The 17,079-nt window shown below is 44.6% G+C and overlaps 1 protein-coding gene across 1 annotated transcript in view; it reads right to left on the bottom strand.

The window, feature by feature from the left end:
• Nucleotides 1-17,079, bottom strand: part of ST6GALNAC5 (ST6 N-acetylgalactosaminide alpha-2,6-sialyltransferase 5) — a 210,777-nt gene that overhangs the window by 6,388 nt on the left and 187,310 nt on the right. The window contains exon 4 of the mRNA XM_073643929.1: nucleotides 9,320-9,427. Within this exon, the coding sequence (XP_073500030.1) occupies nucleotides 9,320-9,427 (108 nt within the window). The remainder of the gene's footprint in view (nucleotides 1-9,319; nucleotides 9,428-17,079) is intronic.

Below are 17,079 nucleotides of genomic sequence, written 5' to 3'. Positions count from 1 at the left end.
GGCCCGGAAATTCCTAGTGGCTGCCCTGACACGTCACATGTTGTTCCGTATGACCTCTAACTAGCCACTAGCACTACTCAAATGGCGCGCTCCCCCCGCGTCACTCGGTTGCCGCACAGCCATCAAGTCGTGGCCTCGCATGTGCAGGAGCGTGGAAGGATTCCAGGGCTCCCAGTCATGCGCAGCAGAAATTAAGATGCTGAGCGATCACTGGTAGCATGTGCGGCCACGACATGAGGGCTGGGCGGAGACCAAGTGACGCGTGGGGCGCACGCGCCGTGTGAGTAGCGCTAGTGGCTAGTTAGAGGTCACATGGAACACCATGTGACCGGTTACTAGGGATACAAAAAGTCCTGTTGGACATCACTCACACAACTTGCCCTTGAGAAAGCAAGGACTACAACCATGCGAAACGCGCGTTGGGGATGGTCTTTAATCCGTTTTTTGCCAGCCTGAGCCATACCTGGGTAAGATGTGCCATACTTATTTATATACGCAGCATTGGTTTATTGTACGGGAGGTACTGACATATAATCCCTTCTCCACCCCCTACATCCCTAATTGAGGACTCATGGCTGTCAAATTTGTTCGTCTGTCCTGTTCACATATTTTAAATTACATGTTTAGTGTGTCATCTTAATTAAATACATTTTGATATTTGTACTATTATGCTCCGGTTCCTCTTGTCTTACAAGTGCACAGATGTGTCTGGTAAACAATGAAGGTGTTGCGGCCCTCATGGGAGCACCACGTCCCAGAGTCAGACCCCCAATGATCTCCCTCCACTTCCCTCTAAAACAGCGCATAATAGAAGCAGAAAAAAGCTGAGAGTCCAACTAAATTTTTCTTTATATATGATACACAAGCGATTTAATTTCCTCGGGGATATAAGATATATTGATGTACACGCCTCGGGAAGACGAGCCGTCCAACTGTATAATAATATTGAGCTGTAATCATAATCTGGAACCTAAAAATTTACATCCTGAATCAATATCTGCAGCGAGTGATGAATATACGGCCAGTCAGGCATATAGCAGAATATTAAGACAGGAGTGGAGTCTATTCACACACGGAATCCTAAGCAGGAAGTAAATGCAACATCGGATCCTAATGAATTCACAATATTAAATGAAAAGATAAATTCAGTTTTAGTAAAAAAAAAAAAGCAAAAGAAAATGTAGATGATATGAACGGTATGACAAAACACAAAGGCAACTACTGCAGGCAGAGAGGGAAGGACTCTGGCAACTACTGCAGGCAGAGAGGGAGGAACTCTGGCAACTACTGCAGGCAGAGAGGGAGGGACTCTGGCAACTACTGCAGGCTGAGGGGGGAAGGACTCTGGCAACTACTGCAGGTAGAGGGGGAGGGACGCTGGCAACTACTGCAGGCAGAGGGGAAGGGACTCTTGCAACTACTGCAGGCAGAGAGGGAGGGACTCTTGCAACTACTGCAGGCAGAGAGGGAGGGACTCTTGCAACTACTGCAGGCAGAGAGGGAGGGACTCTTGCAACTACTGCAGAGAGGGAGGGACTCTTGCAACTACTGCAGAGAGGGAGGGACTCTGGCAACCACTGCAGGCAGAGGGGGAGGGACTCTGGCAACCACTGCAGGCAGAGGGGGAGGGACTCTGGCAACCACTGCAGGCAGAGGGGGAGGGACTCTGGCAACTACGGCAGGCAGAGGGAGGGACTGTGGCAACTACTGCAGCCAGAAATAGGGAGGAGTTAGCTACAGGCACTCAGGAAACTACTGCAAACAGAGAGGGAGGGACTCTGGCAACTACTGCAGGCAGAGAGGAAGGGACTATGGCAACTACTCCAGGCAGAGGGAGAAGGACTCTGGCAACTACTGCAGGCAGAGGGAGAAGGACTCTGGCAACTACTGCAGGCAGAGGGAGAAGGACTCTGGCAACTACTGCAGGCAGAGGGAGAAGGACTCTGGCAACTACTGCAGGCAGAGGGAGAAGGACTCTGGCAACTACTGCAGGCAGAGGGAGAAGGACTCTGGCAACTACTGCAGGCAGAGGGAGAAGGACTCTGGCAACTACTGCAGGCAGAGGGAGAAGGACTCTGGCAACTACTGCAGCCAGAAATAGGGAGGAGTTAGCTACAGGCATTCCGGAAACTACTGCAGGCAGAGAGGGAGGGACTCTGGCAACTACTGCAGGCAGAGGGGGAGGGACTCTGGCAACTACTGCAGGCAGAGGGGGAGGGACTCTTGCAACTACTGCAGGCAGAGAGGGAGGGACTCTTGCAACTAGTTCAGGCAGAGGGGGAGGGACTCTTGCAACTACTGCAGAGAGGGAGGGACTCTGGCAACCACTGCAGGCAAAGGGGGAGGGACTCTGGCAACTACTGCAGGCAGAGAGGGAGGGACTCTGGCAACTACTGCAGCCAGAAATAGGGAGGAGTTAGCTACAGGCACTCCAGAAACTACTGCAAGCAGAGAGGGGGGACTCTGGCAACTACTGCAGGCAGATAGGGAGGGACTTTGGCAACTACTGCAGGCAGAGGGAGAATGACTCTGGCAACTACTGCAGGCAGAGGGAGAAGGACTCTGGCAACTACTGCAGGCAGAGGGAGAAGGACTCTGGCAACTACTGCAGGCAGAGGGAGAAGGACTCTGGCAACTACTGCAGGCAGAGGGAGAAGGACTCTGGCAACTACTGCAGACAGAAATAGGGAGGAATTAGCTACAGGCACTCCGGAAACTACTGCAGGCAGAGAGGGAGGGATTCTGGCAACTACTGCAGGCAGAGGGAGAAGGATTCTGGCAACTACTGCAGGCAGAGGGGGAGGGACTCTGGCAACTACTGCAGGCAGAGGGGGAGGGACTCTGGCAACTACTGCAGGCAGAGGGGGAGGGACTCTGGCAACTACTGCAGGCAGAGGGGGAGGGACTCTGGCAACTACTGCAGGCAGAGGGGGAGGGACTCTGGCAACTACTGCAGGCAGAGGGGGAGGGACTCTGGCAACTACTGCAGGCAGAGGGGGAGGGACTCTGGCAACTACTGCAGGCAGAGGGGGAGGGACTCTGGCAACTACTGCAGGCAAAGGGGGAGGGACTCTGGCAACTACTGCAGGCAGAGGGGGAGGGACTCTGGCAACTACTGCAGGCAGAGGGGGAGGGACTCTGGCAACTACTGCAGGCAGAAATAGGGAGGAGTTGGCTACAGGCACTCCAGCAACTACTGCAGGCAGAGAGGGAGGGACTCTGGCAACTACTGCAGGCAGAGAGGGAGGGACTCTGGCAACTACTGCAGGCAGAAATAGGGAGGAGTTGGCTACAGGCACTCCAGCAACTACCGCAGGCTGAGGGTGAGAGACTCTGGCAACTACTGCAGGCAGAGAGGGAGGGACTCTGGCAACTACTGCAGGCAGAGGGGAAGGGACTCTGGCAACTACTGCAGGCAGAGGGGGAGGGACTCTTGCAACTACTGCAGGCAGAGAGGGAGGGAGTCTGGCAACTACTGCAGGCAGAGGGGGAGGGACTCTGGCAACTACTGCAGGCAGAGGGGGAGGGACTCTTGCAACTACTGCAGGCAGAGAGGGAGGGACTCTGGCAACCACTGCAGGCAGAGGGGGAGGGACTCTGGCAACTACGGCAGGCAGAGGGAGGGACTGTGGCAACTACTGCAGCCAGAAATAGGGAGGAGTTAGCTACAGGCACTCAGGAAACTACTGCAAACAGAGAGGGAGGGACTCTGGCAACTACTGCAGGCAGAGAGGAAGGGACTATGGCAACTACTCCAGGCAGAGGGAGAAGGACTCTGGCAACTACTGCAGGCAGAGGGAGAAGGACTCTGGCAACTACTGCAGGCAGAGGGAGAAGGACTCTGGCAACTACTGCAGGCAGAGGGAGAAGGACTCTGGCAACTACTGCAGGCAGAGGGAGAAGGACTCTGGCAACTACTGCAGGCAGAGGGAGAAGGACTCTGGCAACTACTGCAGGCAGAGGGAGAAGGACTCTGGCAACTACTGCAGGCAGAGGGAGAAGGACTCTGGCAACTACTGCAGCCAGAAATAGGGAGGAGTTAGCTACAGGCATTCCGGAAACTACTGCAGGCAGAGAGGGAGGGACTCTGGCAACTACTGCAGGCAGAGGGGGAGGGACTCTGGCAACTACTGCAGGCAGAGGGGGAGGGACTCTTGCAACTACTGCAGGCAGAGAGGGAGGGACTCTTGCAACTAGTTCAGGCAGAGGGGGAGGGACTCTTGCAACTACTGCAGAGAGGGAGGGACTCTGGCAACAACTGCAGGCAAAGGGGGAGGGACTCTGGCAACTACTGCAGGCAGAGAGGGAGGGACTCTGGCAACTACTGCAGCCAGAAATAGGGAGGAGTTAGCTACAGGCACTCCAGAAACTACTGCAAGCAGAGAGGGGGGACTCTGGCAACTACTGCAGGCAGATAGGGAGGGACTTTGGCAACTACTGCAGGCAGAGGGAGAATGACTCTGGCAACTACTGCAGGCAGAGGGAGAAGGACTCTGGCAACTACTGCAGGCAGAGGGAGAAGGACTCTGGCAACTACTGCAGGCAGAGGGAGAAGGACTCTGGCAACTACTGCAGGCAGAGGGAGAAGGACTCTGGCAACTACTGCAGACAGAAATAGGGAGGAATTAGCTACAGGCACTCCGGAAACTACTGCAGGCAGAGAGGGAGGGATTCTGGCAACTACTGCAGGCAGAGGGAGAAGGATTCTGGCAACTACTGCAGGCAGAGGGGGAGGGACTCTGGCAACTACTGCAGGCAGAGGGGGAGGGACTCTGGCAACTACTGCAGGCAGAGGGGGAGGGACTCTGGCAACTACTGCAGGCAGAGGGGGAGGGACTCTGGCAACTACTGCAGGCAGAGGGGGAGGGACTCTGGCAACTACTGCAGGCAGAGGGGGAGGGACTCTGGCAACTACTGCAGGCAGAGGGGGAGGGACTCTGGCAACTACTGCAGGCAGAGGGGGAGGGACTCTGGCAACTACTGCAGGCAGAGGGGGAGGGACTCTGGCAACTACTGCAGGCAAAGGGGGAGGGACTCTGGCAACTACTGCAGGCAGAGGGGGAGGGACTCTGGCAACTACTGCAGGCAGAGGGGGAGGGACTCTGGCAACTACTGCAGGCAGAGGGGGAGGGACTCTGGCAACTACTGCAGGCAGAAATAGGGAGGAGTTGGCTACAGGCACTCCAGCAACTACCGCAGGCTGAGGGTGAGAGACTCTGGCAACTACTGCAGGCAGAGAGGGAGGCCTTAGCTATAGGTACTTCGACAACTACCGCAGGCAGAAAAGTGAGCTCAGGAATGTCACATTTCACCTGCTGTAAATATTCACTGAAAAATTAGAAAACCTAATAAAATACACATTTAACCTACTGTAATACACAAAAAAATGGTCTCACAAGATTTTGCTTTAATCATGAAATAGTAAATTTTGATAGTTTTCTGTTCACAGACAGCAGAGCATCATGAGCAGTAAGATGACCATCACATGTCTGACGACAGACGGGAGCTGCGCTGCTGTCAGATTCCAAGGACAACTGGCAGGTTTTATTTATTTTAAAAGCAGCTTTGATAATGACCGGATATAATAACTCAAAATTATCACAAAGCACAATGTTATTTTTTTCTTAAATTAATCAAAATATTATTTAACCGGTTGATGACAAAGAATGGAGGATGCTCGTCCTGCTGATTGTATGGACACAAGTGCGATTGGCAAAGGACTGTAATACTCAGCCACAGCCCTAAGCGAATGGCGGAGGGGAGATCAGCAGAACCTCTGATTGGGGAGGGTTAAACAGCGGACAACACTTACATCCACCGCTAATTTCAGATATGATGATACGTATGTGGCAGAAAAAGTGAAGAAGAAGAAAAAAAAAAAAAACTTTTTTGCATTTTGGGCAAAATTAAAATAAATATGAATCAAATGCTAATGTAGATGTACCAATATCCCAATCGGTTGCCCGTGCACCCGGGCTGGTCCGAGACAAAGGCCAATGCCGCTGGCCGTCCACGCCATTTAGATGTATTGGTGGATGTATTAAATCCTCGTCTCTCCCGCACCGCTCGTCCACTGCTTCATTGACTTCACACCATTACGTCTTATACCTTTGAGACGTCCTTCGTATGAACAGATAAGATTTCCACTTAGTTCCATGGCGGTGATTAGACTGAATTGGTTCTTTCCTAATTAATACTTATGGTTGACAACCATTAAAGCGTTCTAATCCTGACGAGGCGGCGTCCTAAATAAGGATTAATACAGAGATCATGGACGGCTCAGGAGGCGGCCGGACAATGATTACACCGCCGTCAGTCGATGGGAAACCAATCTCTCTGTTAACTCCTAGTTATGGCGGGAAAGGAAGTGTGTGCAGCCCCCTGGTCTAATGACTCGCAGAGAGCGGAATAAGTCCGATATTGATTTAGTCCTTTTTGATAAATGTGATTTTGAGACCACAGTCTCTGCTGCAAAAAACCTATCGCTGCGCTCCGGCTGCGGAAACCGCGGTGTAAAATGAACATATTCGGATCAAAGAGAAGCGGCCGAGAGGTAAAATTCTGATTGGAGTCCAGGTCATTTATGGAGAAGGTTTGCAACCGCTACGGAGTCTTCTCAGAGCTGCAATTTTCAGATTATAATTTTTATTTTTTCCTTCTATAAAGGTTTTTTTTCCCTTTTATATTTTTCAACAAGTTAAATCTCCGTATTAATTAACCCCTTCCATGCACTCCGGGACAATGCTAATTTATAAAGTTTATAACTTTTATACTGTTACTTTTTTCAGAAGAATATAGGAGAATAAAACTTTCTAAAAACACATAATTTGCAAAACTACAGATCCTAATGTAACACACTTGGGTACAGTTTTTGCTTTTTTTATGGCCTCTGATAGTCATCAAGGGGTTAAACCTTTACTTATTACTGCGTATGCCTTTTTGTGCCATTTATGCTGCTGCTGTCTATGGGCACTTGGCATTTTAATATTTGCAACTTTTTTAAAAGTTGCTACTTTTTTTTTTTTTTTTGCAAGGAATTGATAACTTGTCATTCATCAAAATTTATCATATGCTAAACTTTTGTACACTTGCCACAATGTCTGCTGTCATAAATAAAAGTGCAATCCAAAAGAAATACGTAAAAAAAAAATACAAATAATCACCTGATTATTAATCTCCCCCCCCCCCCCCCACACCACCACCACCACCACCACCACCACCACCACCACCACCACCACCACCACCACCACCACCAGGTATCATCTTGGCAGTTGTCACCAGGCTAGTCTTGATTTCTGCCACCAGACGGCAGTGCACAATGTTCATGCTTGCCATCTGGCAGCAGGTAACATTTTCACCTACATTAAAGGGATTTCAGAACCTTTAACATTTGCTTAAATGAAAAAAAAAAAAATAACCAAAACTCACCTTTAAATTTGCTCCCGAGGTCCGCACCAGTTTTAGTTCACCTTCCTGCAGTAATGACGTGTCGAATATCCAAGTGACCCCTGCAGCCAGTAGCTGGTCTCAGCGAGTGATTGACTGCAGTGCTCACTTGTATGTTCAGCTTCTCATTCGTGCAGCGAAATAATGAAAAATTGGTGGAAAGCGCTGGAGTGTGGAGGCATTGATCGGGTATTTATTTTTAGCATAGTCCACGCTTTCAGGTTTATTTGAAAGCTGAACAACTCCTTTGAAATGGATCTCTCCCCGGATTTAATGACACAAACTGTATACATTGTTAAATAGCCTCTTAGACCAGATGAGGCTGGTGTACTTTTTGTGAAAATCCATGTCGGAATGGCTGCATAATCCTGTTTAATACTATTAAAAAGAGTATTTTCTGGGCCCAGCTGTAAAAAGGGATAAGTTCATAAATCCAAGTGTATTGAGTTTCCATCCACCTTGCCCAACAGCTATTCAATGTACCTCCTCCCTGCTGAGAGGTCACATAGTAACAAGCTGCAGCTATCAAGTAATATTGAATTGATGCCATTCAGGTCGGGTGGGTGGAAATTGAATAGCTGTCATCCTGCCCACCCATCCTGACTGACCGCTGCAGCTTGTAGCAGTGAGAGATCTAAACTGGGAGGAGGGATGCAAAACCAGCTGTCAATCAGACGATGTGGGTGGGGATTTAGCAGCAACAGGGAGTGACACCAAGATGTCAATCACACTATCTGGGTGGAGATTAAGCCACAGGGAGAAGGGACATTGAGGAGTTTTCAGTCCGGCTAGGTGAGCAAAGATTACGCAGCAACAGGGAGGATGGACACTGATGAGCAGTCAGTTCGGCTAGGTGAGCAAAGATTATGCGGCAACATGGAGGAGGAACACTGATGAACGGTGTGTCCGGCTAGGTGAGCAAAGATTATGCAGCAACAGGGAGCAGGAACACTGATGATCGGTGTGTCCGGCTAGGTGAGCAAAGATTATGCAGCAACATGGAGGAGGAACTATGATGAACGGTGTGTCCGGCTAGGTGAGCAAAGATTATGCAGCAACAGGGAGCAGGAACACTGATGAACGGTGTGTCCGCCTAGGTGAGCAAAGATTATGCAGCAGCATGGAGGAGGAACACTGATGAACCGTGTGTCCGGCTAGGTGAGCAAAGATTATGCAGCAACAGGGAGCAGGAACACTGATGAACGGTGTGTCCGGCTAGGTGAGCAAAGATTACGCAGCAACAGGGAGGATGGACACTGATGAACGGTCAGTCCGGCTAGGTGAGCAAAGATTATGCAGCAACATGAAGGAGGAACACTGATGAACCGTGTGTCCGGCTAGGTGAGCAAAGATTATGCAGCAACAGGGAGCAGGAACACTGATGAACGGTGTGTCCAGCTAGGTGAGCAAAGATTACGCAGCAACAGGGAGGATGGACACTGATGAACGGTCAGTCCGGCTAGGTGAGCAAAGATTATGCAGCAACAGGGAGGAGGAATACTGATGAACAGTGTGTCCGGCTAGGTAAGCAAAGATTATGCAGCAACAGGAAGGAGGAACACTGATGAAAGGTCTGTTAGGTGGCGGAGATTGAATTTTAACTATCAAATTACTTTGAAAATCTATGAGCGAGAGGATTTAAAATCAAGTACACCAGCCTCATCAGGTCTATGATGCAGCAACGATGAGAGTTTCCTGCCACCCTTCCCACCAACCCCGACATCATCCTACCACTACAACTTCCACCGTCTTCCCAACACGCACACACAGCTAGATTTTCTGATTATCTAGGAAGTGTTATTAATTGGGAATAAAGCATTTTTTGCATTCAAGTTGGATTTTGCCCATGATATTACCAAGACTGGAAATTTACCTGCAGAAATCTGGCGGCACCATCCCGTACACATTGATTGTATCGCAGAGTTCTAACGCAATGGACATGGTGAACCATCCGGTGCTCAGCCACGTGTTGGAAACCTTCCTGTAAGCAGAAGACGCAGACGTGTTACTGTGGATATATGGTTATATAAATCACCTGTCATCACCGCTGGGGACGAGACAAAAGCCGTGTTCAGACCTTGGCCCTGAAACGCGTTGTACAAGAATGATGCAGATGGAAGAATTACTGACCCTGAACCCACGGCGCATCCTCAACTAATACTAATGCCGGAGTTCTGCCAAGAATAAAGAAGTGCTGCCACGTCAGACGTATCCTGGTGCTTGCACGGGACATACAGGTTCATCTCACTAAATTAGAATATCATCAAAAAGTTAATTTATTTCAGTTCTAACCAACATTTTGGATTTTAAAAACATTTTTCAAGCTGTTGTTATAAAGTATTCTAATTTACTGAGATAATGACTTTTGTGTTCTCATTGGCTGTAAGCCATAATCATCAACATTAACAGAAATAACCACGTGAAATAGATCACTCTGTGTGTAATGACTCTATATAATAGATCCCTCTGTGTGTAATGGCTCTATATAATAGATCCCTCTGTGTGTAATGACTCTATATAATAGATCACTCTGTGTGTAATGACTCTATATAATAGATCCCTCTGTGTGTAATGACTCTATATAATAGATTCCTCTGTGTGTAATGACTCTATATAATAGATCCCTCTGTGTGTAATGACTCTATATAATAGATTCCTCTGTGTGTAATGACTCTATATAATAGATTCCTCTGTGTGTAATGACTCTATATAATAGATCCCTCTGTGTGTAATGACTCTATATAATAGATCCCTCTGTGTGTAATGACTCTATATAATAGATTCCTCTGTGTGTAATGACTCTATATAATAGATCCCTCTGTGTGTAATGACTCTATATAATAGATCCCTCTGTGTGTAATGACTCTATATAATAGATCCCTCTGTGTGTAATGACTCTATATAATAGATCCCTCTGTGTGTAATGACTCTATATACAGTCATATGAAAAAGTTTGGGCACCCCTATTAATCTTAAGCTTAATGTTTTATAAAAATTGGTGTTTTTGCAACAGCTATTTCAGTTTGATATATGTAATAACTGTTGGACACAGTAATGTTTCTGCCTTGAAATGAGGTTTATTGTACTAACAGAAAATGTGCAATCTGCATTCAAACAAAATTTGACAGGTGCATAAGTATGGGCACCTCACCAGAAAAGTGACATTAATATTTAGTAGATCCTCCTTTTGCCTCTAGTCGCTTCCTGTAGCTTTTAATGATTTCCCGGATCCTGGATGAAGGTATTTTTGACCATTCCTCTTTACAAAACAATTCCAGTTCAGTTAAGTTTGATGGTCGCCGAGCATGGACAGCCCTCTTCAAATGATCCCACAGATGTTCAATGATATTCAGGTCTGGGGACTGGGATGGCCATTCCAGAACATTGTAATTGTTCCTCTGCATGAATGCCTGAGTAGATTTGGAGCGGTGTTTTGGATCATTGTCTTGCTGAAAGATCCATCCACTGCGTAACTTCAACTTTATCACTGATTCTTGAACATTATTGTCAAGAATCTGCTGATACTGAGTGGAATCCATGCATCCCTCAACTTTAACAAGATTCCCAGTGCCGGCATTGACCACACAGCCCCAAAGCATGATGGAACCTCCACCAAATTTTACTGTGGGTAGCAAGTGTTTTTCTTGGAATGCTGTGTTTTTTTGCCACCATGCATAACGCCTTTTTGTATGACCAAACAACTCAATCTTGGTTTCATCAGTCCACAGGACCTTCTTCCAAAAAGAAATAGGCTTCTTCAAATGTGCTTTTGCATACCTCAGCCGACTCTGTTTGTGCGTACTTGCAGAAACGGCTTCTTTCGCATCACTCTCCCATACAGCTTCTCCTTGTGCAAAGTGCGTTGTATAGTTGACCGATGCACAGTGACACCATCTGCAGCAAGTTGATGCTGCAGCTCTCTGGAGGTGGTCTGAGGATTGTCCTTGACTGATCTCACCATTCTTCTTCTCTGCCTTTCTGATGTTTTTCTTGTCCTGACACTTCTGGCCTTAACATGAACTGTCCCTATGTTCTTCCATTTCCTTACTATGTTCCTCACAGTGGAAACTGACAGGTTAAATCTCTGAGACAGCTTTTTGTATCCTTCCCCTGAACAACTATGTTGAATAATCTTTGTTTTCAGATCATTTGACAATTGTTTTGAGGAGCCCATGATGCCACTCTTCAGAGGAGATTCAAACAGGAGAACAACTTGCAAGTGGCCACTTTAAGTAGCTTTTCTCATGATTGCATACACCTGGCTATAAAGTTCAAAGCTCAATGAGGTTACAAAACGAAAAAAAGTGCTTGAGTAAGTCAGTAAAAAGTAGGCAGGAGTATTTAAAACAAGAAAATGATAAGGGTGCCCATACTTATGCACCGGTCAAATTTTGTTTGAATGCAGATTGCACATTTTCTGTTAGCACAATAAACCTCATTTCAAGGCAGAAACATTACTGTGTCCAACAGTTATTACATATATCAAACTGAAATAGCTGTTGCAAAAACACCAATTTTTATAAAACATTAAGCTTAAGATTAATAGGGGTGCCCAAACTTTTTCATATGACTGTAATAGATCCCTCTGTGTGTAATGACTCTATATAATAGATCCCTCTGTGTGTAATGACTCTATATAATAGATCCCTCTGTGTGTAATGACTCTATATAATAGATCCCTCTGCGTGTAATGACTCTATATAATAGATCCCTCTGTGTGTAATGACTCTATATAATAGATCCCTCTGTGTGTAATGACTCTATATAATAGATCCCTCTGTGTGTATTGACTCTATATAATAGATCCCTCTGTGTGTAATGACTATATAATAGATCCCTCTGTGTGTAATGACTCTATATAATCCCTCTGTGTGTAATGACTCTATATAATAGATCCCTATGTGTGTAATGACTCTATATAATAGATCCCTCTGTGTGTAATGACTCTATATAATAGATCCCTCTGTGTGTAATGACTATATAATAGATCCCTCTGTGTGTAATGACTCTATATAATAGATCCCTCTGTGTGTAATGACTCTACATAATAGATCACTCTGTGTGTAATGACTCTATATAATAGATCCCTCTGTGTGTAATGACTATATAATAGATCCCTCTGTGTGTAATGACTCTATATAATAGATCCCTCTGTGTGTAATGACTATATAATAGATCCCTCTGTGTGTAATGACTATATAATAGATCCCTCTGTGTGTAATGACCCTATATAATAGATCCCTCTGTGTGTAATGACTCTATATAATAGATCCCTCTGTGTGTAATGACTCTATATAATAGATCCCTCTGTGTGTAATGACTCTACATAATAGATCACTCTGTGTGTAATGACTCTATATAATGGATCCCTCTGTGTGTAATGACTCTATATAATGGATCCCTCTGTGTGTAATGACTCTATATAATAGATCCCTCTGTGTGTAATGACTCTATATAATAGATCCCTCTGTGTGTAATGACTCTATATAATAGATCCCTCTGTGTGTAATGACTCTATATAATAGATCCCTCTGTGTGTAATGACTATATAATAGATCCCTCTGTGTGTAATGACTATATAATAGATCCCTCTGTGTGTAATGACCCTATATAATAGATCCCTCTGTGTGTAATGACTCTATATAATAGATCCCTCTGTGTGTAATGACTCTATATAATAGATCCCTCTGTGTGTAATGACTCTACATAATAGATCACTCTGTGTGTAATGACTCTATATAATGGATCCCTCTGTGTGTAATGACTCTATATAATGGATCCCTCTGTGTGTAATGACTCTATATAATGGATCCCTCTGTGTGTAATGACTCTATATAATGGATCCCTCTGTGTGTAATGACTCTATATAATAGATCCCTCTGTGTGTAATGACTCTATATAATGGATCCCTCTGTGTGTAATGACTATATAATGGATCCTTCTGTGTGTAATGAATCTATATAATAGATCCCTCTGTGTGTAATGACTCTATATAATAGATCCCTCTGCGTGTAATGGCTCTATATAATAGATCCCTCTGTGTGTAATGACTCTATATAATAGATCCCTCTGTGTGTAATGACTATATATTAGATCCCTCTGTGTGTAATGGCTCTATATAATAGATCCCTCTGTGTGTAATGACTCTATATAATAGATCCCTCTGTGTGTAATGACTACATAATAGATCACTCTGTGTGTAATGACTATATAATAGATCCCTCTGTGTGTAATGACTCTATATAATAGATCCCTCTGTGTGTAATGACTATATAATGGATCCCTCTTTGTGTAATGACTCTATATAATGGATCCCTCTGTGTGTAATGACTCTATATAATAGATCCCTCTGTGTGTAATGACTCTATATAATGGATCCCTCTGTGTGTAATGACTCTATATAATGGATCCCTCTGTGTGTAATGAATCTATATAATAGATCCCTCTGTGTGTAATGACTCTACATAATAGATCCCTCTGTGTGTAATGACTATATAATAGATCCCTCTGTGTGTAATGACTATATAATAGATCCCTCTGTGTGTAATGACTCTATATAATAGATCCCTCTGTGTGTATTGACTCTATATAATAGATCCCTCTGTGTGTAATGACTATATAATAGATCCCTCTGTGTGTAATGACTCTATATAATCCCTCTGTGTGTAATGACTCTATATAATGGATCCCTCTGTGTGTAATGACTCTATATAATGGATCCCTCTGTGTGTAATGACTCTATATAATAGATCCCTCTGTGTGTAATGACTCTATATAATGGATCCCTCTGTGTGTAATGACTCTATATAATAGATCCCTCTGTGTGTAATGAATCTATATAATAGATCCCTCTGTGTGTAATGACTCTATATAATAGATCCCTCTGTGTGTAATGACTATATAATAGATCCCTCTGTGTGTAATGGCTCTATATAATAGATCCCTCTGTGTAATGACTCTATATAATAGATCCCTCTGTGTGTAATGACTATATAATAGATCACTCTGTGTGTAATGACTCTATATAATAGATCCCTCTGTGTGTAATGACTATATAATGGATCCCTCTGTGTGTAATGACTCTATATAATGGATCCCTCTGTGTGTAATGACTCTATATAATGGATCCCTCTGTGTGTAATGAATCTATATAATAGATCCCTCTGTGTGTAATGACTCTATATAATAGATCCCTCTGCGTGTAATGGCTCTATATAATAGATCCCTCTGCGTGTAATGGCTCTATATAATAGATCCCTCTGTGTGTAATGACTATATAATAGATCCCTCTGTGTGTAATGGCTCTATATAATAGATCCCTCTGTGTGTAATGACTCTATATAATAGATCCCTCTGTGTGTAATGACTCTATATAATAGATCCCTCTGTGTGTAATGACTCTATATAATAGATCCCTATGTGTGTAATGACTCTATATAATAGATCCCTATGTGTGTAATGACTCTATATAATAGATCACTCTGTGTATAATGACTCTATATAATAGATCACTCTGTGTATAATGACTCTATATAATAGATCCCTATGTGTGTAATGACTCTATATAATAGATCCCTATGTGTGTAATGACTCTATATAATAGATCCCTCTGTGTGTAATGACTCTATATAATAGATCCCTCTGTGTGTAATGACTCTATATAATAGATCCCTCTGTGTGTAATGACTCTATATAATAGATCCCTCTGTGTGTAATGACTCTATATAATAGATCCCTCTGTGTGTAATGACTCTATATAATAGATCCCTCTGTGTGTAATGACTCTATATAATAGATCCCTCTGTGTGTAATGACTCTATATAATAGATCCCTCTGTGTGTAATGACTCTATATCATAGATCCCTCTGTGTGTAATGACTCTATATAATATAGGAGTTTCACTTTTTGTATTGAAGAACTGAAATAAATTAAATTTTTGATGATATTCTGAATTAGTGAGATGCACCTGTTACGTCTACATTATTTTACATTTGCCATTGATACATTTTCAACAATTTGCAGCACTTCGAAGACATATTTGATAAATCCCATTAAATTTTAGCATCTGGAGATGTATGATGATACCGATATATCCATGTCTATACTCACTGCTGCCACCTATCTACATTTTCATTTTTTTTTTTAAAAAATGACAAAAATGTTAAAACGATAAAGCAAGTGACAAGGTTCAATATGATATGTATCAGAGAACATCAGGGCAGCCGACATTTCCATGGAAAGGGCTTTTCTGCCATCCGTAATCCTCTCCCATATATTGTGTTATGTTGTGTCTACCTCAACAGCAGGGGAAGCGCGTAGACAAAAAATATAGGGTCTGATAACGACGCACAGAATGGACCTCACTTCCCAATTAGAATGGATTTTTGTACTATACTGATTTTCTATTATGTGTCTATACAGGGAGCAGAGGCTTTCTGACATTATAAATGATATAATTCTGGATCCTGGCAGCCACCACTAGAGGGAGCTATGTACAAAAAGGTTTATATACCTGAAAGTATAGACATGTTAGCAGTGAGCTCCCCCTAGTGGTGGCTCCCAGTGACTGCTATTCAAGCAAACATTGAAAGCAGTCCAGTCCCACGCCCCCACCTATAAGAGACCCTATGAAGGTCCATGTTACTTGTGTTAGAACTCAAACCAAAAGCCATGTTCATAATGATAAAATCAGGGGACGTACTACTAGCTGTGTATACAATGCCCACCCATGAATATCAACAGACGCCCCGTCCTGCTTTCTTCCGAGCACAATCACTCCCTTTGCAGCACATTCTCCCAGTAACATGATGCTTCAGCCCATTCAGCTTCTTGCTATTATTGAGCAGTCGTTTTATGGGGAAAATCAGTCCAAAATGACCTTCTGATAGATACATTTGCACCTTCCAATAGATACATTTGCACCTTCCGATAGATACGTTTGCACCTTCCGATAGATACGTTTGCATCTTCCGATAAATACGTTTGCATCTTCGGATAGATACGTTTGCATCTTCCGATAGATATCTTTGCATCTTCCGATATACATTTGCATCTTCCAATAGATACGTTTGCATCTTCCGATAGATACATTTGCATTTGGTGCAGTTTGTAATCTTCAGTATCAGATGTTTCTATAAAGGGATGAAACTCCTGTAATTCTGCAGAGACTGGGTACTGACAAAGTGCCATTCGCACTAATACTAGCATTCAGGGTCCGATTTACACTATTAGGAAGTGTCAGAGACTTTATACGAAAGTGTGTATGTCACGTCAGGTGACTGCTCAGAATAAGCCGTCCTGTGTGTGAGCAAGAGGGATAACTGCCCATTATATGACTTGTATCCTGCATTTTTCACCAGTTTCCGCTATGCAGTTGTGGCGCCCCTGCGGGTCCAGTTGCCACAGAGGTACTGCATCTCACCTAGAGGTGTGGTACCCCACTCTCAGGTAAGGATGGAGTACTGCCCGGGACCCACACACTCACATCCAATACACTCCACTTCAGTGGGGAAGGGCGAGATTGCTCCTAAGGGAGAGCACAGTCCCTGGTCCCTAGCTGGAGGGTGGAACTAGGTAGAGGAGGTGGGTGGAGGAAGAGGATCAGTGGAGCACAGACAGAAAGGGTATAAAAGA

Source organism: Phyllobates terribilis, unplaced genomic scaffold (genome assembly GCF_046119375.1).
Source record: "Phyllobates terribilis strain yellow unplaced genomic scaffold, ASM4611937v1 Scaffold_8__6_contigs__length_399053987, whole genome shotgun sequence".
NCBI lineage: Eukaryota > Metazoa > Chordata > Amphibia > Anura > Dendrobatidae > Phyllobates > Phyllobates terribilis.
This window is presented reverse-complemented; position numbering and strand designations above follow the sequence as displayed.